The 22625-nt window shown below is 41.3% G+C and overlaps 2 protein-coding genes, 1 long non-coding RNA gene and 1 other non-coding gene across 5 annotated transcripts in view; 2 read left to right on the top strand and 2 right to left on the bottom strand.

Moving 5' to 3' along the window:
* Nucleotides 1-3828, top strand: part of Gclm (glutamate-cysteine ligase modifier subunit) — a 21694-nt gene extending 17866 nt beyond the window's left edge. The window contains exon 7 of the mRNA XM_090334224.1: nt 404-3828. Coding sequence (XP_090190350.1) covers nt 404-573 — 170 coding nt within the window. The 3' untranslated portion in view covers nt 574-3828. The remainder of the gene's footprint in view (nt 1-403) is intronic.
* LOC150061335 (uncharacterized) overlaps nt 1-22625 on the bottom strand; it is a 25154-nt gene extending 2529 nt beyond the window's left edge. Inside the window, exons 1-7 of one of the 2 annotated variants that reach the window (XR_016535903.1) lie at nt 22473-22625; nt 8682-8888; nt 8070-8150; nt 7745-7927; nt 6040-6129; nt 3213-3451; nt 2576-2627 (exon numbers count right to left, since the gene is read on the bottom strand). This is a non-coding gene — a long non-coding RNA (uncharacterized LOC150061335). The remainder of the gene's footprint in view (nt 1-2575; nt 2628-3212; nt 3452-6039; nt 6130-7744; nt 7928-8069; nt 8151-8681; nt 8889-22472) is intronic. The other variant, XR_016535902.1, reaches the window with a different exon arrangement.
* Dnttip2 (deoxynucleotidyltransferase terminal interacting protein 2) lies at nt 8379-17971 on the top strand. The gene is made up of 7 exons (XM_090334223.1): nt 8379-8490; nt 9635-11169; nt 12842-12977; nt 14882-14977; nt 16063-16227; nt 16997-17106; nt 17737-17971. The coding sequence occupies exons 1-7, from the start codon at nt 8419-8421 to the stop codon at nt 17828-17830; spliced, it is 2208 nt and encodes a 735-aa protein (XP_090190349.1). The 5' UTR covers nt 8379-8418; the 3' UTR covers nt 17831-17971.
* Trnar-ucu (transfer RNA arginine (anticodon UCU)) lies at nt 22059-22143 on the bottom strand. Its single transcript is given in 2 exon segments — nt 22059-22094; nt 22107-22143. It is a non-coding gene; the product is annotated as a tRNA-Arg (tRNA).

Below are 22625 nucleotides of genomic sequence, written 5' to 3'. Positions count from 1 at the left end.
CTAGGCAGAAAAGTCCTCTTGAGAATGTCTTTTTTTTTTTTTTTTTTTTTTTTTTGCCAGCCCTCAGGCTTGAACCCAGGGTCTGAGCACTGTCCTTGGGCTTTCTCAAGGCTACAGCCCTATCACTTGAGCCACAGCATCACTTCCAGCTTTTTCTATGTATGTGGTACTGAGGAATCAAACCCAGATCTTCGTGCATGCCAGGCAAGCACTCTACCACAAGGCCATGCTCCCCTGCCCTGAGACTATAATCACTTAAAAATGAGAAATGGTACTGTGGTTCAAGGTGATACAGCACTTACCTTGAGCAAGTCTGAGTTCAAGTTCCATCACCAATGGGGGGGGGGGAAGTGCTTTTGTTTTCAAACTTAACTCTGGGCTTTTTTGTTCATTGTTGTTTTAGAGCTGCTTTCTGAAGCAAGTTTCCAAGAAGCTCTTCAGGAAAGCATTCCTGACATCCAGGCACAAGAATGGGTGCCCCTGTGGCTGCTGAGATACTCCGTCATTGTGAAAAGTAGAGGGATTATCAAATCAAAAGGCTACATTTTGCAAGCCAAAAGAAGGGGTTCTTAACTGTAGCTTCTGGTCATCTTAATTTGCTGATCTGTATTTTTCTTGAATATAAGATAAAATTGAAATTTATAAAAATCTAGCTGTTGCCTATAAAAAGTGTCATTGAGGCAAATATTCTTCAATCTTTTTTTGGCAGTATGTTGTCTGTCAAGTTTTGAATACTTCTCTTGCCTCCATATCAGTCCACTCACATGAACTATTATTTTTATTAAGGTATTGTTTTCTAATTGAAATCTATATAGAAAATACTTAACAATATATTTTCCTTTATTTTTATGAGTAACAGAAATCAAGAAAATTTGTTGTTTGATATATTTAGCTTAGCATCAGAGTAATGTACATACATTTTTATTTCCAAAATTCGTTAATTGCTTCTTACTCTGTGGTATAACTAAGCAGCTTAATGACTATTGTTAAAACTGAAATACTGGAAGATATTTTTCCTGTCATTGATAAAATAATTTTATCTCAGAATAACTGGAGCAGCTGGGATCTACTAGTAAGGTAAATAAAATTCACTCTTCAATACATGAATGAAAACTTAATTTTTTTTACGTGTCCTTCCTTGCATTTTAGCTACAATGATTTTAACCATGTATTATTATGCCATTTTCTCTTCCTGGTAGTTACAGACATACCAAAGTAAATCCAGAAAAGGGATTAGAAGTTTCAAATTTATCATTTAAGTGTTTTACACATGCAGTTATTGCCATCTATATATTCTTTGCATTTCTTAATCCATCATTCAGGAATATCTAGTTTAATTGCACGTGCCATGTGCTTGGCCCTGGGGGCTCTGAAGAGAAGGACACGGGCCATGGATTAAGACTCAATTGTAAAACATGAGCTATTTGTTCACCATTAGTAACTGACCTAAAGGGACTGTACCAGAAAAGATGGGAGGAAAAAAGTCATTAATAATTCAGAGCCAACACTATCTGCTTAAAAACTTTGTTTGATATGTGGTCCCAAACTTTATTTTGTTTTTGTGCTGAGAATTCAATCCAGAACCTTGTTTATGCTAAGCATATACTCTACCACCAAGTCATATCCACCCTACTCTTAACTATTTTAAAGCAGAACAATGTAATCAAAACTTCAGAGCTAAAAGGCGGTAAGTCATGTAGTCAATTTCTCACTAGTTTAAAAAACAGAATGTTAGCTGGGCACAGTGGCTCACTCCTGAAATACTGGCTATTCAGGAGACTGAGATCTGACTATGCTATCCCAGGCACTAAAGATGGTGAGACTCTTATCTCCAATTAACCATTAGAAAACCGGAAGTGGTGCTGTGGCTCCAGAGGGTACAGTGGTAGCTTTGAGCTGAAGAGCTCAGGGACAACACCCAGGCCCCAGGAGTAGGGCTGTAGCCTTGAGTGGAAGTGCTCAAGGACAGCGCCCAGGCCCAAAAATTCAAGCCCCAGGACTGACACACACACACAAACACAAAGTTACAAAGAAATGACGATATATATTAAATGTCTTCTTTGTTTTATAAATTTTTAGCTATAACTGAAACAATTTGAACATTTTTGAATAAAATCTTACATTGATATTTTTAAATGTAGGCCTATATGAAATTAATTTTGTTCAGTTTTTTTATCTTAGGGAAAAGAACTATAGTTCCAAATTAAAAAATACAGTAGTAGACTCTTTGCCTAAGTAAGGTTTTGTGGCTTACTAGTTAGTTTGAACCTTCAAATTATAATGTGAAAGCTGGTTTACCTGCTAAAACTTGTTTAGACTTTGAGCTACTTGAAGCCTTCTAATCTTTATATAAATTATATGCAATATTGTTAAATATATGGGTGACTTTTTATAATTTGGAAATGTACATTTTTTTCATGTCTTTACATGCTCATTGTATTGTAAGATATGAGCAGTGGGCTGAGCTATTTTAAAGGAGAACTTTAATATCACATATGTTGTCTTTTTTTAAATCTAGGCCTTAAGAACTGGGTGTTTTGAAGAATTATTTTGAAAATTGGGGAGAAATACTTACATTATTAGTGTATTCACGGGTCAGCAGGAGCTTTTTGAGTTCTCTTCTTCCACTTTTGACAAAGAAACATAAATTCATTTTTGTGAAGGGGATCATGTATAGAATTGTCTTTTTTTATTTTTTCCAGAGCTGAGGACCAAACTTAGGGCCTTGCTAAGCAAGTGCTGTTCCACTGAGCTAAATCCCTAACCCCATGCATAGAATTTTCAAGTTGCTTTTTTGTTCTCATTTTACTCTCTACATTATAACCTTACTTAATGATACTTTAAAGGCCTTACAATTTTTCAAGCTAATGTTTATAGAACTTTTTTTATGAGCTTTCAGAATATGGTCAATACTTTTCAAATATTTAGGGATAATATTTAAAAGCCATAAAATGAATAGTGGATAATTGTACATATAATTGCTTAAAACTGAAATCTAAGTTATCAATAGCATACATCAAAGATACGTTTGAATACAATGACTTGAGGCAGAAAGAATATATGTACCTAATTTTTGCCAGTAAATAAAAAAAGCAGTAGCTTACTACATTTCCAAAATACATTGGAGCCTTACTTTAACACAATGTACTGTGACTTGGAATTAGTTTTACAATGAAACTACCTTGAATTCCCATCCAAAAAACTATACTCACCAGAAGAACCAATTGTTTTGCATGAATGGTTCTGACTTTTTTTACACCAGACCTAAGTAGTAACTAAAGTAGGATCTTAATCTTCAGTGACCGAAAGTATAAGGCTCATTTACTTGTCTCTGTAAGATTTTCTTCCTAGATCTTCCACTTGGTGTTTTTGGTCATTGGAAATGTAATCACCTGATATATATTCATTGTATATTATATTGGCTGACAATTCCTCCTTTTGCCAGATGTACCTTTAGAGAAATATGAAACTTATTAATGAGAATTTAAATTGTTTGTGTCATTGTTTTCATACTCCGTATGCCAACTTGGGATTCTAAACGTTTTTTCATCATTAGCTTCCTAATGTACTACATCTTATACCGTCTTTTCCCATGAAAATGGTGATGGGCTATGTCAGTTTTATTTTTTAAAAAGATGTAACATGAATTTCATTAATATTTTCACAGTTTTCGGAAGTAGAAATGCATTTAGAAGAGAAAATGTTTTAATTACATCACTCTTATATGTCCATAGTGGTATACTGTAAGATAAATGGTAAAAAAAAATTATCTATTATTTTTACTTTTTCTTATATTATGAGCTGAACTAAAATAAAATGTGAGTTGTATATTTTTAAATTGAGTTTATTTCAGTAGTTGCTAGATACTAGAGCATTACATTGCTTTCAAACTACTTGCACTTAACCCAGTATGACCTGAAAATGGTGAGTTTATAAATAAGCCCTAAACTACTCATTCTGCCAAGTGCCAGTGGCTCATACCTGTAACCCTAGTTACTTAGGAGGCTGAGGTCTGCAGATTGCAGTTTGATGCTAGCCCAGGCAAAAAAAGTCTGTGAGACTCTAACCTCCAATAAACTACTCAAAAAAGGTGGAAGTGACACTAGGCTCAAGTGGTAGGGTGCTATCCATGAGCACAAAGAGGCTCAGGGACAGCTCTTAGGCTCTGAATTCAAAGACAGGCAGAAAAATAAAACAACAAAAAAAACTACTCATTCACTCAGATTTATCACATGCCACCTATAAGCTCAGGTACTGTGCAAGATGCTACAGATGGACAGAGATAAAGGACAACACCTGTCTCCAAGAAGCAACTAGCATATTTTCTGGAGAGGCAAAGATGTGCGCACGGCACAAGTCTGTATCAGTTAGGGACAGAGTAGAGAAAAATACTAGGGTATGTGAAAGGAAATGAGGCAGCTAAGGATAAAGACCTTCCTAAAAGAATTAGCTTTAGGTAAGAGCCAAAGCACAAAGAATGGTATACATTGTGAACAGGGGCCCATTGTTTACATGGTATGCAAATATTCTTCTACTGAATGATGAAGCAATTTGTATGTAGACTTACAAAGTTAGTGAGAACACTCTTCAAAAGCTTGTTCTTAGCTTCTGTTAAGAGTGGGCAAGCCAGTGCAGTGGCTCACACCTGTAATTCTAGCTACCCAGGCTTAGATCTGAGGATCAAGGTTCAAAGCCAGCCGTGCACAAAAGGACTGAGACTCTTCAATTAATCTCTAGAAGTGGGGCTTGACTCAAGGGGTAGAGCAGTAGCCTTGAGCTGAAGAGCACAGGAGCAACGCCCAGGCCAGAGTTCAATCCCCATGTCCCACAAAAAAAAAAAAAAAAAAGAGTGGGCAAGATTGGAAAAGTCATTTTTTTTTTTTTGGTGTAGAACTTGAACTCTGGGCCTGGGCGCTGAGCCTCAGCACTACTTCCTGCTTCCCATTTTTTGATGGCTAATTGCAATCCTCAAAGCTCAGCCTCTTGAGTAGCTAGGGGATTACAGGTGTGAGCTGCCTGGCAAAAAGCACATTTAGGATACTAAAACATCCCCTAGCCCCTTTATGTGTATCAGGACGTGGCCATGTTTAGTTTCACTTTCAGATAGCAAAATGTGTCTTAGCACTGCCTGAATCACACAGGATTTTGATGTGCCTTTGGTCCCTTATAATATGGTTCATGTTTTACAATATGTATTATTTACTTTGAGTCAGCTCTTTCTCTTGCCATGATTCTCTGCCTCACCACAGGCCAAAAGTTATTCATCAGTCATAGATTGCAACCTCTGCAAAGTTATGAGCCAAAATAAATCTTTTGTTCCATTAGTTGTTTATCCAAGGTATTTACTAACAGTAAAAATCTACGTTGCAGGGGCTGGGAGCATAGCATGGTGGTAGAGTGCTTGCCTACCATGCAAGAAGCCCTGGGTTTAACTCCTCGGTACCACATACTCAGAAAAAGCCAAAAGTGGTGCTGTGGCTCAAGTGGCAGAGTGCTGCTAGCCTTGAGCAAAAAGTGTCTCCAAGGACAGTGCTCACGCCCTGAGTTCAAGCCCCAGGACCAGCAAAAAAGAAATCTAAGTTGCAGAATATTTTCCCTCAGCACCTTGGGAAAACTGACATCTCCCACCTACATTCTTGAAAATCTGCATTTCTTTCACTATCAGGAACCTGTGTGCGCATTTGCGCATTCCCCCTCTCTCTGGTTCTTTTTTTTTTTTTTTCCAAGTTGTGGGGCTTAAACTCAGAGCCTGAGCTCTATCCGTGAGCCTCTTTGTGCTCAAAGCTAGCACTCTACCACTTGAGCCACAGCACCACTTCCAGCTTTTTCTGTTTATATGGTACTAAGGAATCAAACCCTTCACGCATGCTAGGCAAGCACTCTACCACTATTCGAGCCCCAGTCTTTATTCTTAATTTTAAATTTCCACTGATTTTGATATTTGTGGAATTACAGCAAAACATACAAATGAACTGGCTGCAAGGTTTTCTTACAATGGATCACTGAATCTGGTAAAGCTATGGGTTTTTCTTTGCTTACCAGTCTTTGAGTCTTTTTTTTTCCCCCCTTGGTAGTACTGAGAATTGAACTCATGCCTTGAACTTGCTAAGCTAGTGTTCTACTTGCTGGCTGCAAAGTTTTGTAACAACACAAAACAAACAAATACTGGTAAACATGGTCTTAAGCACAACATACATTATTTGGAGGACAAGAAAAAAAATGGAATTGCAGGCTTATAAATACTTGCAATACTGTCAGGCACTTGCAGCTTATGCCTAGAAGCCTAAATATTCAGATCGAGATTTGATGATCATGGTTTGAAGAAAGCCCAGGCAGGAAAGGCTGTGAGACTTATCTCCAATTAACCACAAAAAAGTTTCAAATGGATCTGTGGCTAGAGTGCTATCCTTAAATACAGAAAGTTTAGGGACTGTCTACGCCAAGTTCAGACCCCAGGACCAACACACACACACGCTTTAAATATTTAAATTTTAAAAACTGGACATGATTTTTTAATTGAGTTTCAAAATATACCAATACAGTAAGATAACCCATAAAATGATAAGAGATTTTTCCTCCCAGTCCTGGGTCTTGAACTTAAGAGCCTGGCCACTGTCTTTGAGCTTTCTCAAGGCTAGTATTCTACCACTTGAGCCAGAGCACTACTTCTAGCTTTTCTTGTGTATGTGATGACAGAGAAATCAAACCTAGGGCTTTGTGCATGCTAGGCAAGCACTCTACCACTGGGCCACGCTCCAGGCCCCTGATATTTTTGTAAATTATATTTGGTAAGCTCTTACATCCAAAATATATAGACATCTTACAATTTAAGATTACCCAATCAAAAGTAGACAAGAAATGAAAGTGGAGCCAGGAACATGGCTTAGTGGTAGAGTGCTTGCCTCGCATGCACAAAACCCTGGGTTCAATTCCTCACATACACATACACAGAAAATAGTAGGACACTAGCCTTGAGCAAAAAAGTGTCCAAGGCCAGTCCAGGCCTTGAGTTCAAGCCCCAGGACAGGCAAAAAAAGAAAAATGAAAGCAGCCTCTTCTTGAAACAAAACATCAGAATAGCTCATGGGAACACTAAAAGGTATTTGTCATCATGAGTCATCAGGAGGAGGTGCAAATTAAATGAGATCACTAAAACAAAGGTTTAATAACACCAAACATAAGGGAAAATGTTCAAAAAGCAGGACTCTCAGATGATGCTGATGGGAAAGTAAATGTACAATCACCAGGGAAGATACCTTGGCATTTCTTACGAAGTAAAATTTGTACAATTAGCCATCTAACTCAACAATTCACTCCCAAAAATTTTTTTCAAAAGAAATGTACAAGAAGTCGTGAAAAAAAAGTGAATGCTTGTTGCAGCTTAGTGCAATTCATAGGACAACTCACCTGTCAACAGCTGAATGGAAAAATAGTGATAGTGATAAGTATAGCTATGAATATAGTCAATATAAGTATACTGACAAACATAGCTATATAGTGGTAAACAATACCACTCAACAAGAAATGGAACTGTGGTAGAGTACTGGTCTTGTGAAAAAGCTCCTGGCTAAGTTCAAGCCCTATGACAAACAATATCACTCTATGAGAAAAAAACTGACCTACTGGTACACACAGTAACATTTCTGATGAATTGCAGGCACGTCCTAACTGGAAGAAGCCAGACACAAGAGCATATATGCTGTCATGTGTGGGATTTTAAAACAAAGTTGATGCTATTTATTACTGTATTTTAGTGCTTGCTTCGAGGTCTGTCAGGCGTCACCGCGGTGTGATCGAGGGCTCGCCTGTTTGCACGCTCGTGTATCCAGTGGTGGGCAGGATTAGGTTCCTTACATTGGCCTCCACCTTCTGAGCTCTAGGCCAGGAGCCTCTCCGTTTCTGCACACATGGGGCTTGCCAAAGGCAGCTGACAACAGAGAAAAGCAAGATTCAAGCCAGCCTTTGTTGAACCTGTCAGCTTGTAAAACTAGTAAACTTTGTAAAGCGGGAGGGGAAATGGGGTGCTTTTGCCACATTGTTTTCATGGTAAGTTCCTAAATGCAGCTCACCTTTAAGGGAATTGAAGGCCAGGAGATCAAGCCCCGTTAACTTGTCGAAAGCTTTTTCACTCTCATGCCATCTTATGGGGGCTGAATAGAAAGATCAACGGAGTGGTTTTTTCCGTTTGCACACGCCGAGGACAGAGGCCCTCGCCGACCCGGGGTTGCCCTTCCCGGACCCTCCCCGGCGGGCGTCCGTCCTACACCCCAGAGCGGGGTGGGCGTGGCAAAGCCGGCCCGAGAGTCTCCGGGGCTCGGAGATCCGCCCGGAAACCCCGGCCGGGCTCGCCTCTGACGCACTTCCTGTGCGCGAGCACAGAGTCCGGCCGTGGCTGCCCGAGATCCGGGATCCAGAGGCATGGTCGTCACCAGGTCTTCCCGGCATGAGGCCGGGGTCTCAGGCCCGTCGGCCCGGGGATCCCAGAAGAAGGTAGGAGGTCTCGTCTCCCCCGAGTTTCTCCCCTCTGTAGACCAGCCCTGACGCCGGCGGAATGGCCGGCTCCGGCGGTGAGGGAACCCGTGGAGAGGGCGGAAGCAGGCCTGGCTAGGCCTGTAACCTGTGAGGGAACTTTAGCCCTTCGTACTGGGTACGGGGGAGAGGCGCGGTGATGCCCGGCTTACCAGACCCCTTCAGTGTGGCGCACTGTGGACATTAGCACGCCACGTGACTCCCGGCCGCCATGCGCGAGCCGCAAGCCTGGGCCCACGGCAGGAGACCAATGGCAGCAGCCCCACATCCACTTCTTAGGTTGTGCGAGGCCGGCGCTCTCTGCCTTAGTGGCCCTAGCCCGCTGCAATACTGTTCTCTGCGTTCCACGATAAAGGGCCCTGCGAAATGAAAATGAATGGGAATGTGTGATTTCAAGTGTTGAAATTACTATTTGGGGGGGCTTGAAATCTGGGTCTGGGCGCCGTCCCTGAGCTCTTCAGCTCAAGCCCCACCCTGTGAGCCACAGCACCACTTCCGGTTTTCTCGTGGTTAACTAGAGATAAGTCTCACGGACTTTAGTGCCCGGGCTGGCTTTGAACGTCGATACTCAAATCTCAGCCTCCTGAGTAGCTAATATTACAGGCGTGAGCCACCGCGCCCTTCTGGAATTTTTTTCTCGGTCATGGGGCTTGAACTCTGGGACTGGATGACCCTGAGCTCATCAGCTCTAAGCTAGCGCTCTACCACATACTTGAGCCACAGCGGCATTTCCGGTTTTCTGGTGGTTAATTGGAGATAAGAGTCTCAGGGACTTAAGTGCCCGAGTTGGCTTTGAACCGCAGTCCATAGATTTCAGCCTCTTGAGTAGCTAGGATTACAGGTGTGAGCCACCGGCGCCCACCTTGAAATTATTATCTTTTCAGTTATTTAGTATGCCTCTTAAAGTCAGATTCAGGTCTAGGGTAAGGCAAGTAAATAATATACAGTGTCGCATTTAGGTTTTGGGGTTTGTTTGTTTGTTTTTTTAAGTATGTTTGATTTACTACTTTTTGTTTTGTTAGTTTCCTTTTAATTGATTCTGAGGGGCTGCTTTATTTGCTTTGTCCTTAACCCAGCTTAAATTAGTGTCTTCTTTGGCTTTTAGAGTTCTGCTGCCGAAGAAATCCAAGCACATGCAAAAAGCAGGAAGGAACCTAAATATGATGTCCTTACTGTTCCTGCCACACTGAGTCCTGGCAAACAAAGTTCATCTAAAAAGAGGCAGAGCAGAACTTCAGGCTTACAAACAGAGATCATTGAACTGTCTACAGATGGAGACACCTCTGAAGCTGAATCAAACTGTTCTGTGTTTGAGGTCCAGGATCCCATTGTAAGAATAACCAGGAGAAGGCAAATCATAATTGCATCTTCTCCAAGTTCTAGTGTTAGAAAGAGAAAGAAAATAAATGAGCCTCTTACTGAAGAAATTGTGTCTGAAACAGAATTGCACACTTCATCTATTTCTAGAATTGTGCCCTCCACAGAAATAAGGGCTAAGTCTAGAATAGATCCAAGCCAAGAAGCACAAGCAGGAGCTGATTCTGATGCTGAATCATGCTCAGATATCTCATTCTCTGGAACAACACCAAGGACAGCAATCAAGAGTATGCACAGGAACTTACAGGAACAAATAGAGAAGAAAGATACTAAGGCTGTATCTCAAATTGAAAAAGAAATCATGGATAAATCTATGAAGTCAAAGGATCTAGATACCAAGACCTCTCTGTTTCCAACAGAAACACTTTCCCAAATACCTAAGCCAGCTTTCTATAATATAACAGAAGAAAAACAGACAGATGTTGCATCTCTTAAAGAAATAAAGAATTGTAAGAATTTGAATGAAGCAGACGTAATAGTAATAGATGAAGAAAAAGAAATTAACCAGAAAAATTCTCAGATGAAGAGCCTTTCTGATCTTCAGAAAACTAACCTTCAGCAGTTAAGTTCTCAAACACATTCAACCCCAAACAGAACCACAGCAAAGACCTCAGATCTGAACTGTGAGGCTATAATGAAATCATTAGCTCAGAAGTTTGCAGTTGTGAAAGTGGACAGATGGAATGAAGGAAAGGGCAACATAAAAGCAAATGACATGACAACATTCATTCATCTTGGTGGTAATAGTAACAATGAAGAATTTATAGGTGTAGATGTTGGTGGTAGTGAAGATGAAGAGATGACAGATGGAGATGTCAATGAAGATAAGAATAGTGAAAGGGATGTTGATTTTGAGTGTGAAACCACACTATATAACTCTGAGCTAAACACATCTCCAAATATAGGGGATTCTGTCTTACTAGTTCTCAGCAGTGATGAAAGTCAGCAATCTGAAAGCAATGACAATGAAGAGGACACTGTGTGTTTTATTAATAATAGTGGCCAAAAGGAATCGCCCAGTAGAGAATCAAAAAATGAGTCATGTGATAATGCTTTGTTTGTAATTGACACCACTCCTGGAATAAGTGCCGATAAAAAGTTTTACTTGGAAGAAGAAGACAAGGCAAGTGAGGTTGCTACTGAGGAAGAAAAAGAAGAACAGGAAGAGGATGAAAGCAGTGACGAATCATCAGAGAGTGATAAAAATGAGGAGGATGAATTTAGTGATGAGGAAGATTTGCTAAATAACACGAAGTCTAAACTGTAAGTTTTGCCTTTATTCTTTTACCTTTTGTTCTGGTCCTAGTACTTGAACAGAATTAGAGCCTGAGTACTGTCCCTGGGCTTTCTTGGGGGTGGGGTGGGGTAGAGAGGGTTGGCTTAGGGCTAGTGCACTACCACTTGAGCTACAGCTCTACTTCCAGGTTTTTGAGGGGGTGGTTAATTGGAGATAATCTCTCAGACTTTTCCTGCCAGTGCTGGCTTTGAACCACCATCCTCAGATCTCAGCCTCCTGGGCAGCTAGGATTATAGGTATGTTCCACTAGTTCATGGCTATTCCCTTCACCCCATTTTTGTTTTTGTCAGTGATGGGGCTTGAACTTGGCCTGGGCACTGTTCCTAAGCATTTTTGCTCAAGGCTAGTGTTCTGCCACTTTGAACCACAGCCACTTCTGATTTTGAGTGGTTAATTGGAGATAAGAGGCAGGCTTTGAACATAGATCCTCAGATCTCAGCCTTCTGAGTAGCTAGGATTACAAGCATGAGCCACCAGCACTCAGCTTATCCCTTTTTAAAAGCAATTTGGAGGGCTAGGAGCACAACTCTCATGAGAAAGTAATGAGTACAAGCCATGAGTTCAGATCCAGTACTACCGGAAAAAAAAGCAAACTGGACAGGGTTGTAAAAATTAAACCTAGGGCCTCTTATATGAAAGAGCATTGAGCTACACCCCATCCCTCACGCACCCCCCAAACTTACCCCAAAGTAAGTTTTTGATATATTTGTCAAGTGGCCAATTTAACATGAAAATAGGATATATTAGAAAAAATGAGAAGCAAGAAAGTTGCTACCTTGTGTCTATTACTTTTTTTTTAGTACTTTTTTTTTTTTTTTTTTGCCAGTCCTGGGCTTGAGCTCAGGGCCTGAGCACTGTCCTTGGACTTTCTCAAGGCTAGAGCTCTACCACTTGAGCCTCAGCACCACTTCCGGCTTTTTTCTATGTATGTGGTACCGAGGAATCGAACCCGGGTCTTCATGCATGCTAGGCAAGCACTTTAACCACTAGGCCAAACTCCCAGCCCATTTTTTTTTTTTTTTTTTTAGTACTTTTAACAGGTACATTTTCCTACTAATGACAGCTAAAAATGTTCCTGTTCCCGATACTTCAGTAGTAATCTGTTGGGCCGGGAGTTTGGCCTAGTGGTAGAGTGCTTGCCTAGCATGCACGAAGACCCAGGTTTGATTGCTTGGTACCACATACATAGAAAAAGCTGTGGTGCCGAGAAATTAAACCCAGGGCTTCATGTATAATAGCAAACATACTACTGCTAAGCCACAATCCCAGCAGATTGTTATTTAAGTGCCGGTTCTCAGCCTTTATTTAACTTGGGCAGTTAAACTGAGATTTCCTGCTCAAGGCTAGCTTTCTACCACTTGAGCTACAGCTCTACTCCCAGCTACTTTTTCTTCTTCCTTCCTTCCTTTTTCTTTTCTGCTTTCCTTCCTTCTTTCTTTTGTGGTTAACTGGAGATGAGTCTCATGGACTTTCCTGCCCAAATAGGTTCAATCCACAGTCCTCAGATCTCAGCCTCCTGAGGAACAAGAATTTACAAGAGTGAGCTACCTGTGCCTGGTGTGACCTTTTTTCCTTTTCTTTAATGCAGTCTTGTTTCTGTTTTGATTTATTTACTTGATCTCTACATCTCTCTTTCAGCCTGAGGTTGACAAGTAGCAGCATAGATACTGGACTGAGTATCAAGCAAATGGGTGGTCTGTATATTAACTTCAATGCAGACAAACTAAAGTCCAAGAGAACTCTAACACAGATCAAGGAGAAAAAGAAAAATGAGGTAAGTTACATGAAGTATCTTTTCTTCTTTAGAAATGGTTAGTCCACGCTGGGTGCAGTGGCTTATGCCTGTAATCCTAGCTACTTAGGGGGTCGAGATCTGAGGATCAAGATTCAAAGCCAGCCTGGACACAAAAGGACCTGAGACTCTTATCCCCAATTAACCTCTAGAAAACAGGAAGTGGGGCATGACTGAAGGGTAGGATGGTAGCCTTGAGCTGAAGAGCTCAGGCATAGGTACCCAGGCCCAGGAGTAGCCTTGAGCTGAATTGCTCAGAGACAGCGCGTAGGCCAAGTTCAAGCCCCATGACCCACAAAAAAGAAAAAAGAAAGAAAAGAAATGATTAGTCCTTTGACAAAAGATTCATTTTCCTATGGTAAACCACCTTAGTCTAATATGCTTGTTTTTATTTGTCCGTCTCACTTGATTCTTGAACTCTGGGCTTGGGTGTTGTCCCTGAGCTCTTCAGCTCAAGGCTACTGCCCTACCCTTTGAGCCATAGTACCACTTCCAGTTTTCGGTGGTTAATTGGCTTTCAACCTTGATCCTCAGATCTCAGCCTCCTGAATAGCTAGGATTGCAGGTGTTGGCTTAATAGAGAAATTATATCTGAAAAATAAATTAATTAAAGATCAGCATTTCTTATACCCACTCATGACAATCTAAGGTACTCTGCTTTTTTTTGCTATATTTTCAGTAAACTATTCTGTAGTCCTGAGAATCTGAAAGCTTTGAGTGCCTGCCTCTCACAAATTTCACATATTTTGCCTAAGTCCTTCCTGGAACCACTTTGTTCTTTTACTTTGTTCAAGTCAGTATAACCCTGTTCTTTCCAGACCAATCCAGAGATCATGAATAACTGCCTTGGGAAAATGTTAACCCTCATTTTTCCCTTCCACTTTCCCTGTGCTTTGTGAAACTCAATATAGATCTAATTTGTTAAAACATGGTTTCTTGGGCCAGGAGTTTGGCCTAACGGTAGAGTGCTCACTTAGCATGCACAAAGACACACAGGTTCGATTTCTCAGTACCATATACATAGAAAAAAGCCAGAAGTGGTGCTGAGGCTCAAGTGGTAGAACTCCAACCTTGAGAAAGTCCAAAGACAATGCTCAGGCCCTGAACTCAGGCCCAGGACTGGCAAAAAAAAAAAAAAAAAGATTTCTCAACACTACTGCTGTTTTGCTGACGTTAACAGCATTCCTAGCTTCTGCCCATAAGACATCAGTAGCATTCTCTCCTTCATGATTCCCAACATGTTTCTAGACTTTGTCTTTTGCTCCCACCATCCTTGAGCCTAGACTAAGACTTAAGATAGAGCAAACTCTTAATCACCTGTTAAGTAAATGTTATATTTTTTCTGGATGATAGAAAAGCCCAGACTGCTACTCTATCATCTAAAAACTAGCCAGGCACCAGTGCATTATGCTTGTGAGACCTGAGGATTGTAGTTTGAAGCCAGTCTGGGCAGGAAAGTTCGTGAGACTCTTATCTCCAATTATGAAAAAGCCAGAAGTGGTACTGTGGCTCAAGTGGTAAAGCACTTAAACAAAAAGGAGCTCAGGGGCAGTGCCCAAACTCAATTCAAGCCCCAGGACCAACAAAAACAAACTAGACCTGAACTTGAATCATGTAACTGACTTAATTGCTGAATCACTAACTTCAACCAGGTTAATAGTTTAGCTATACTCATGTGCAGTTTTGAGAATGAAGTATTTGGTTGTTACACTAGGGAAAATACTACTTTGAAGTACCTTTGTAATCATTCAGTTTTGTTAAGATAACAATGATCCTTGCCAACAAACAAAATAATACAGTCACTGAGAAATACATCAACCAATTCTACTGTACAAAATTTTAAAACATAACTGGGAAATTATATAGCCAGTTTTATATCTTTATAGCTTCTTCAAAAAGCTGTTATCACACCTGATTTTGAAAAAAAGCATTGTGTCGCACCCTATAGAGAATCAAAGCATCAACTTCAAAAGAAGCGTAGGGTAAGTACAATGACTTCTACTGTCTATATGAGCTTGGCTATCTATTTTCAGATTGTATACCAACTACATCCATGTAGTGATTCATCTATAAATACAATTACACATTGCTCCAGTTATAATCCCATTAACACACTTAGGCTGGGTTTTCACATTTTTGTGGCTGCCACTGAGCTACATCCCTAGCTCCACAGAATGTAGTCTTTTAAGAATACACCTTGAAAGCAGTGACAGCCAGTGTAGAGGTTTACTGTCCAGAGTGCTCAGGGCTCTGTCAGCCTACAATGAGAGAATAGAAACAGTACTTAGTTATCAAGAGCACTTGAAGGCATTTGAGATGGTGCCCTAGTAGTACCTAGAACCCTCTTGTGCATGGTAGCCATTCAGTAATATAGGAATGAAACAAGATAAATTATTGGCTGTGAGTTTTCAAAAGAATAAAACTTTATATTAAGAAATTATTAATATAAACTTCTAGTTTGAAAAGGCATCTAAGTAACTGAATAAAAATGTTAGTACTTTTACATAAAAGCTCCAGGAGATATGCCAGTGGCTTACACCTGTAATTCTAGCTACTCAGGAGACTGAGATCTGAGGATCCAGTTCAAAGCCAGCCCAGGCACAAAAGTCTGTGAGACTTGTCTCCAATTAGCTACCAGACAACTGGCAGTGGTGCTATGGCTCAAATGGTAGAGCATTAGCCTTGACCTGAAGTGCTCAGGAACAGTGCCCAGGCCCAGGGTTCAAGCCCCATGACTGACAAAAAATAAAAAAAGCTCCAGGAGTGAAGGTATTTTTATGTATTATGTCTACCGTAGGCCAGTTTAGACAATAAAAGTTAAACCCTGTTATTTTCTCAGCAAATTATCAGTTACAATACAATACAAAATAGGTTTTAAGGCATCTTCATTTATGAAAACTGATAATGCTTTGTGTAACTTACCAAAGGAATCATTTTGTGATTTAATTCCTTTGGTAAATATGATTTTAGAGATGAATGTAGCTCTAAAGCAACTTTAATTCATGAAGCTGTGTGATTTTTTAGAACATGTAAATTAAAATGGTTATTTTTGATATCTGAATTTCAGAAAGAGCGACAAAAAACAGCAGGCGATGGCTGGTTTGGTATGAAAGCTCCTGAACTAACAGAGGAACTGAAAAATGACCTCAGAGCACTGAAGATGAGAGCAAGCATGGACCCAAAAAGATTTTATAAGAAAAATGATAGAGATGGCTTCCCTAAGTACTTCCAGGTATGAAGCAAACAGAAGAGTGACTTTGTTCTCTGGGTTCTCGTTTGGAAAAACAGCATAGTGATCTGTTCACTGTTAAAACAGATCAATTTATACATGCATACCCTGACCTATGAGCTATCTCTGTTTAGGTCATATAATAATAACAACCATAACACAATTCAGAGGCTGTCTTGTAGTGGGTTCCCAATACAGAGAGACAGGGTGAAGCCAGGCTCATGTCTGTATTCCTAGCTACTCAGAAGGCTGAGATATGAGAGGCTTAAAGCCAGCGCAGGCATTAAAGTTTGTGAGACTCTTATCTCCAGTTATCCACCAAAAATCAAAGGCAGACAGGTCCCAGTGACTCACATCTGTAATCCTAGCCACTCGGGAGACTGAGATCTGGATCTGAGGATTGTGGTTCAAAGCCAGCTAGGGCACAAAAAGTCCATGAGATTTATCTCCAATTAACCATCAGCAAACCAGAAGTGGCACTGTGGGCTCAAGTGGTAGAGCACTAGCCTTGAGATGAAGAGCTCAGGACAATGCCAAGGCCTAGAGTTCAAGCCCCATGACTGACCCCAAAAAATTTTTTTAGATCAAGCGAGGCGCTGGTGGCTCACACCTGAAGTCCTAGCTACTCAGAAGGCTGAGATCTAAGGATTATACCCAGCCCAAGCAGGAAAGCTCTATCTATAAATAGCACTACATTGTTAGAACTAAACTGAAATATGAGGCAACTTGGTGTTCCGATATTGCATGACTTACTTCCGTGGCTTGTTCACAGATTGGAACCATTGTTGACAATCCAGCCGATTTCTACCACTCAAGAGTTCCCAAGAAGCAAAGGAAAAGAACTATTGTGGAAGAACTGCTGGCTGATTCTGAGTTCAGAAGGTAATAGAATTTATATTTTGTTTTACAATGGGCAATTTCTTCTTTGAAATATGCATAAGTATAAATTTTCAGATAAAACTATTAAGTAAATTACTTATTAAAAACTCATTGCACATTGATATGAATATATAGTTTCATGAAAACAACAATAGTATACTACAAACTCTCTTGTCATAGCTTGGGCAGATCTTTCTACAGAGGACCTGGGGGAAATGCACACTGAGAAGAGAGTTAAGGGTAGAAGGGGCATCCATGTTTAGCATTCTTACAAAAATCATATTAAAAGGCTCTTGACTACTGGTCTACAATGTTTTGTAAGTTCTAAGAATATTACTGTTATTACAATAATATTACAATGTATTACTGTATTTTTAGATAAGTATAAACTGCTTGGTGTAGTGCTTCTTATGTGTTGCTCTCACATTTACATCTCTATTTTAACATCACCTGGTAAATGAGTCTTTCATTCACAAGCTCTGGGAAGACAAGAAACTGCCTGTCCACTGCTTTGTCCTCAGCTCCTCCCACAGGACCCAACACTTAGAGAAAACAGATTTAGAACCCCTCCCTAAGTTAACTTCTAATTTCTGCTTTACTATGCTATAAAACATCAATATTCAATCTTTTCAGATATAACCGAAGGAAGTATTCGGAGATCATGGCTGAAAAAGCAGCAAATGCAGCAGGAAGAAGGTTCCGAAAGAAGAAGAAATTTCGCAATTAAGATTCATCAAGCAAAATACAATATTGTACAGTTCTCTTTACTTGCTAAATATATTTTTAAAACAATATCGCATAATTTAATACAGACGCTCTGTAAATGGAACTATTTGGAAATAAGCCCATATTATAATCTTGAACAATTTTTTTTCTTCTCTTTTTTTGTGGGGAAGGAGGGGTGTCAATATTCAAAAAGTATGACAAACTTTGTATAGTACTGGGGACTAAATACAGGGTGTTGTCTATGGGAGGCAAGTACTGAGAAACTCATTTGCTTTTTACAGAGGAGATTTCATTATTACTCTCCACATGTTTACAATGTATCCAGTCAGTGTCACCCCCTCTATCATTCCCTGTCCCCCTTAAGAAACAAGTTTCCTTGTTTCACACAAGCCACTTCTAAAACAACATGACCACTCTCACAGTTGAGGACTACAACCAGATGTTATGACAGCGAAGGGGATAGATGCACTATGAAGATAGGTGCCAATCTTGTTAACCTATTTCAGGCACTTGTTATTTTCATATCCGGTGAGTAGTTGACTTTTTAGCCTTCAAGTTTCTGCCAAGTAACCTGGTTATACCAATTATCAAGATAATGGAAGTCTATGTGTTGCTAATCTCTCTGGCCTCCGAAGTTGATGATTTTGTGATTTTTTTCACTGATTGATGTCAGAATTGATTCTGGGCTTTTGTGAGGTGGGCTTTTCCTCATAACTATTTTTCCTTTTCTTTGTTCCTTTGTAACCATCTTGAGCTGTATTTGTTCTTAGTTTAGTCGTAAAGAGTTCCTAGGCTGAACAATCTGTGCTTCTTGCTTAATCTGGTCTTTATGACAAAGTTGTTATAAGCCTGCTTTTTTTAATGAGTAGCAAGACCCAGGACTTATTTCCCTCCCTGTGGTCCCTACCTGTTTCCAAACTGCTGAAAGGATGAGCCAAAATTAATTTTTCCTTTCAGGGATCTCAGATACTTTGTCACAGCCATAGAAATATTTCTAACATAGTCATCCTAGTTGGATATGAAATGTTGTCACATGGCTGTGACATGAAAAACTGAACAAGTAGTTCAGTAAGATGATACATAACCTGTTAGAGAACCGAAAAAAGATCCTAATGGAAGATGGTTTCACTAGGAGCAAAGGCAACCAAAAACACCAAGATAGATACAAAGAAAAACAACATGAAGGCTTACAAAATGAAAATGTGTAGCTTTGTTATCTCCCCTACTCCCTGCTACTCTTTAGAAAGAAGATTCATCATCCTTAGTACAATTCTCCCAGTGTTGTCTTCAGCTAACATGACTAGCAGACACTTGCCTAAGAGATGAATCATGTGAAAATAAACTGCATTTACTCGGGCATCCAGCCTTTATAGCTTCCTATAAAGCTTAATGCTTACTAGTTAAATATCCTTGGTTTGTGTGATATTTGAGGCAGTCTTGCTGTGAAGCTCAGGCTGGACTAAAACTCCAGGTCCTCTGCACCTGTGCTCACACCACATCTGACTTAGCTGTGTATCCTGGGACCACACTATTGCAGTTATTAGTAATTCAAAATAGACAAGAAGACCAGAATTTTTACCCTAGAGGTAGAGTACTTGTCTAGCATGAACACAGACCCAGGTTCAATTCCTCCATACCACATACACAGAAAAAGTAGGATGTGATCCTATGGCTCAATTGGTATAGAGTGCTAGCCTTGAGAAAGCCCAAGGATAGTGCTTAGGCCCTGAGTTCAACCCCAACACTGGCAAAGAAAAAAAAGGGAAAAAAGTTATTTTGAAAAAGGTAATGAAACAAGATTGGTTCTACTAGACTTTTAAAGCAGCAAATTCAAGACTTTAGACAACAATAGAGAATCCAATGCATGTAGGAATTAAAATTATTAAGTTGGCATTTTAATATAGAAAAGGTTTCCTTTTCTAGCTCATTGATTGCTGGCATAAAATTTGCCTCTAATAAGAATATATTCCAGATGAAGCAAAGACCTACAAAGAAAGCGTTTAATAAGTACAGTATGGTTTTCAGATCTAGAAGCCAGGAAAGATTGGCAGATCTAAATATATAAATATTTGTATGGAAAAATAGGCATAAGCAAAATCAGGATAGATGAATTTTAATATCGCAAAGAGCTGTTTTCCTTCACATATGAAAAGGAAACTACAAACTAGTAAGAAAATGTCTTAAGAGTCATCTTGGTGTGAATGGCAGCAGAAAAATGAGCACAACTAAAGAACAGATAAAGTACAAATTACCCTATGTATGAAAAGAAACTTTCCCTCACAAATGGCATGAATTAAGCTGTAACTTGCTGGGAAGAACATTCTCACCTTGCTCTGTGAAGACAATTTGCCATTGTCTACAAAACAGAACAGATTAAGGGTGCTGAAACAAAGCATTAAACCAGAAATATATGTATCCCAAAAATGTACTCAAACTTGTATACAACTTCATAAAAACTAGGTTGTTCGCTTGAAAATATAATCCTATAGGATGTTTAGATGTTAGATCACAATAAATGTGCACAATCTCACACTTATTGAAATAAGCATAACATACTGCTGTCTTAGTTTAAAACGATATATGTCACACCACAAGCATTAACAGGTACACAATAAAACAGTAGAACTTTAAAATGCTGATACATGACTTAAAAAAACACCAAAGTGCCACCAAGGCTGAGTCCCCGTTCAAAACCAGACAGCAGGGACCTGAGTGTGGCCTAGTGCTAGAGTGCTTGCCCAGCATCCAGCATGCACAAAGCCCTGGTTCAATTCCTCAGTATTGCATACACGAAAAAATGTGGAAGTGGTGTGGCTCACGTGGTAGAGCTCTGGCCTTGAGAAAGCACAAGGACAGTGCTCAGGCCCTGAGTTCAAGCCACAGAACTGGCAAAAAAAAAAAAGCATTAGGAGAAAGATGAACAATGCAGCAGTGGTACTCACCACACACTGCTACACACTGTTGAAGGATATAACAAGGGTGAGCAAGGCAAGGGGTGACATTGTCCAAACAGAAATGTACTGCTTACCTGACGTATGAAATGATAATCCCTCTCTATACGTCATCTTTATAATGAATTTTGTCAGTAGTGGGACTTGAATTCTGGGCCTGGGCACTGTCTCTGAGCTCTTCAGCTCAATGCTACCGCCCTACCCCTTGAGCCACAGCACCACTTCCAGTTTTCTGATGGTTAATTGGAGGTAAGAGTCTCTTGGACTTTGGTGCCTGGGTTGGCTTTGAACCCGCATCCTCAGATCTCAGCCTGAGAAGCTAGGATTACAGGTGTGAGCCACCATGCCTGGCACAATTTTTTTTTTTAACTTAAAAAATGAAAAGGCAGGGGATGGGAGTTTGGCCTAGTGGTAGAGTGCATGCATGAAGACCTGGGTTCGATTCCTCGGTCCCACATACATAGAAAAAAAAAAGCTGGTAGTGGTGCTGAGGCTCAAGGACTGGAAAAAAAAAAAGAAAAAGAAAAGGCATTGTGGAGGGAATTCTAACGCTAGAATAAGGCAAAGCGGCGGCGTTTTTTTCCCCCCTGTATCTTTCCTGACAATTCTGGATTTCGTGTCATTTGCATAAATTACCTTTTTCATTGTTATGATTTTTAAATATGATTTTTTATTAAAGTATTGTACAGAAGGGATTACCAATTTCTTAAGTCAGGTATCGGTACAATTCATTTTGGACAGTTACTGTAATTCCACTCTTTCCTTATGTTATCCGCATCTAGTGCACCCCTAAACTTGAGCAAGGCTAAGAGCTGTCAGAGGAAGGAACAGGGATTCCTGCCTCGATGTGACCGCAGGCAGGGCCTCGGGGACCTCTGTGCGCTCGGTCCGTGGAGGGCGATGGGCGATCGCCAGAAACCGACCTTTCTGGCCCGGCCACCGGGGCCCAGAAGGAACTACAGGGCCGGCTGCACCCATTGCCAGGCTCCGAACGTGGGAGTCACCAGAGATCCGGGGCTCCTCCGCGCTCCCACCCAGGCCCACAATGAGGCCCACGTCACGGCCACCTCCTTTTCCTCCGCGCCTCCACGGCCGCTTCCGGGGACCTGGATCGGCAAGGATTACGCCAGGCCGGGATTGCAGAGCCGGCACGCCAAATGCTAGAGAGGTGAGAGATGGAGATGGAGGCGAGTCTGGCTGTTTAAGAAAAAGAAAGAACGGAGAGAAAAGGACACCATCGGAGTGGAAAATAAATTTACAAGGGTTTTTAAAAGGTTGCGACTCCGCCGGGACTCGAACCCGGAACCTTTGAATGCCTTCAGCCTCTAGAAGTCCAATGCGCTATCCATTGCGCCACGGAGCCACCTGTTGGAGTTTCCGCGCAGCTGCCGTGTTAAGCCAGAGGCTACGGCCCGCGCCCTGCCTACCGCCCTCGCATTCGTCTGCAGTTCCCTGGGACCCGGCCGCTGCGCCCCGGACTCTGCCGGCCAGGACAGACGCGGGCCGCGGGCGTCTGGTTCCCCGGCTTCCGCCTCTCGCGAGGTCCCAGAACCCCGCGAGCAGAGGGCGGCGGGCCGCAGACCCGAGCCGGGCTGTGCGACAGCAGCCGCCGCTGGTCTCGGCCCCGGCCCCGCCCCCCCGTCACGGTGACGCCCGTCCCGGGGACCCCTCCCCGCCCGGACCCCAGCCTACCAGGCCTCTCCGGCGACCGCTCCCGCCGCGCCCCCAGCCGCGGACCTCGGCCGGCCGTTGCGCCGTTGTGCGGGATCGGTGACGCGGGCCCTACGTCGACCCGGGAGTGGAGCGGTGGGGCCGAGCCACCGCCCTCGAGCCGCGAGGCGCGGG

The sequence above is a fragment of the Megascapheus bottae genome, chromosome 6 (assembly GCF_031878675.1).
Source record: "Megascapheus bottae isolate mThoBot1 chromosome 6, mThoBot2.hap1, whole genome shotgun sequence".
NCBI classification, from domain to species: domain Eukaryota; kingdom Metazoa; phylum Chordata; class Mammalia; order Rodentia; family Geomyidae; genus Megascapheus; species Megascapheus bottae.
This window is presented reverse-complemented; position numbering and strand designations above follow the sequence as displayed.

What these genes read in the sequence shown, in the direction of transcription:
- Dnttip2 (XM_090334223.1), top strand. Translation starts at nt 8,419, where the DNA reads ATGGTCGTCACCAGGTCTTCCCGGCATGAGGCCGGGGTCTCAGGCCCG. An exon ending in AGGAGAAAAAGAAAAATGAG is followed by an intron (nt 12,978 to 14,881) that starts GTAAGTTACATG and finishes ATATCTTTATAG; the next exon opens with CTTCTTCAAAAAGCTGTTAT. An exon ending in AACTTCAAAAGAAGCGTAGG is followed by an intron (nt 14,978 to 16,062) that starts GTAAGTACAATG and finishes TCTGAATTTCAG; the next exon opens with AAAGAGCGACAAAAAACAGC.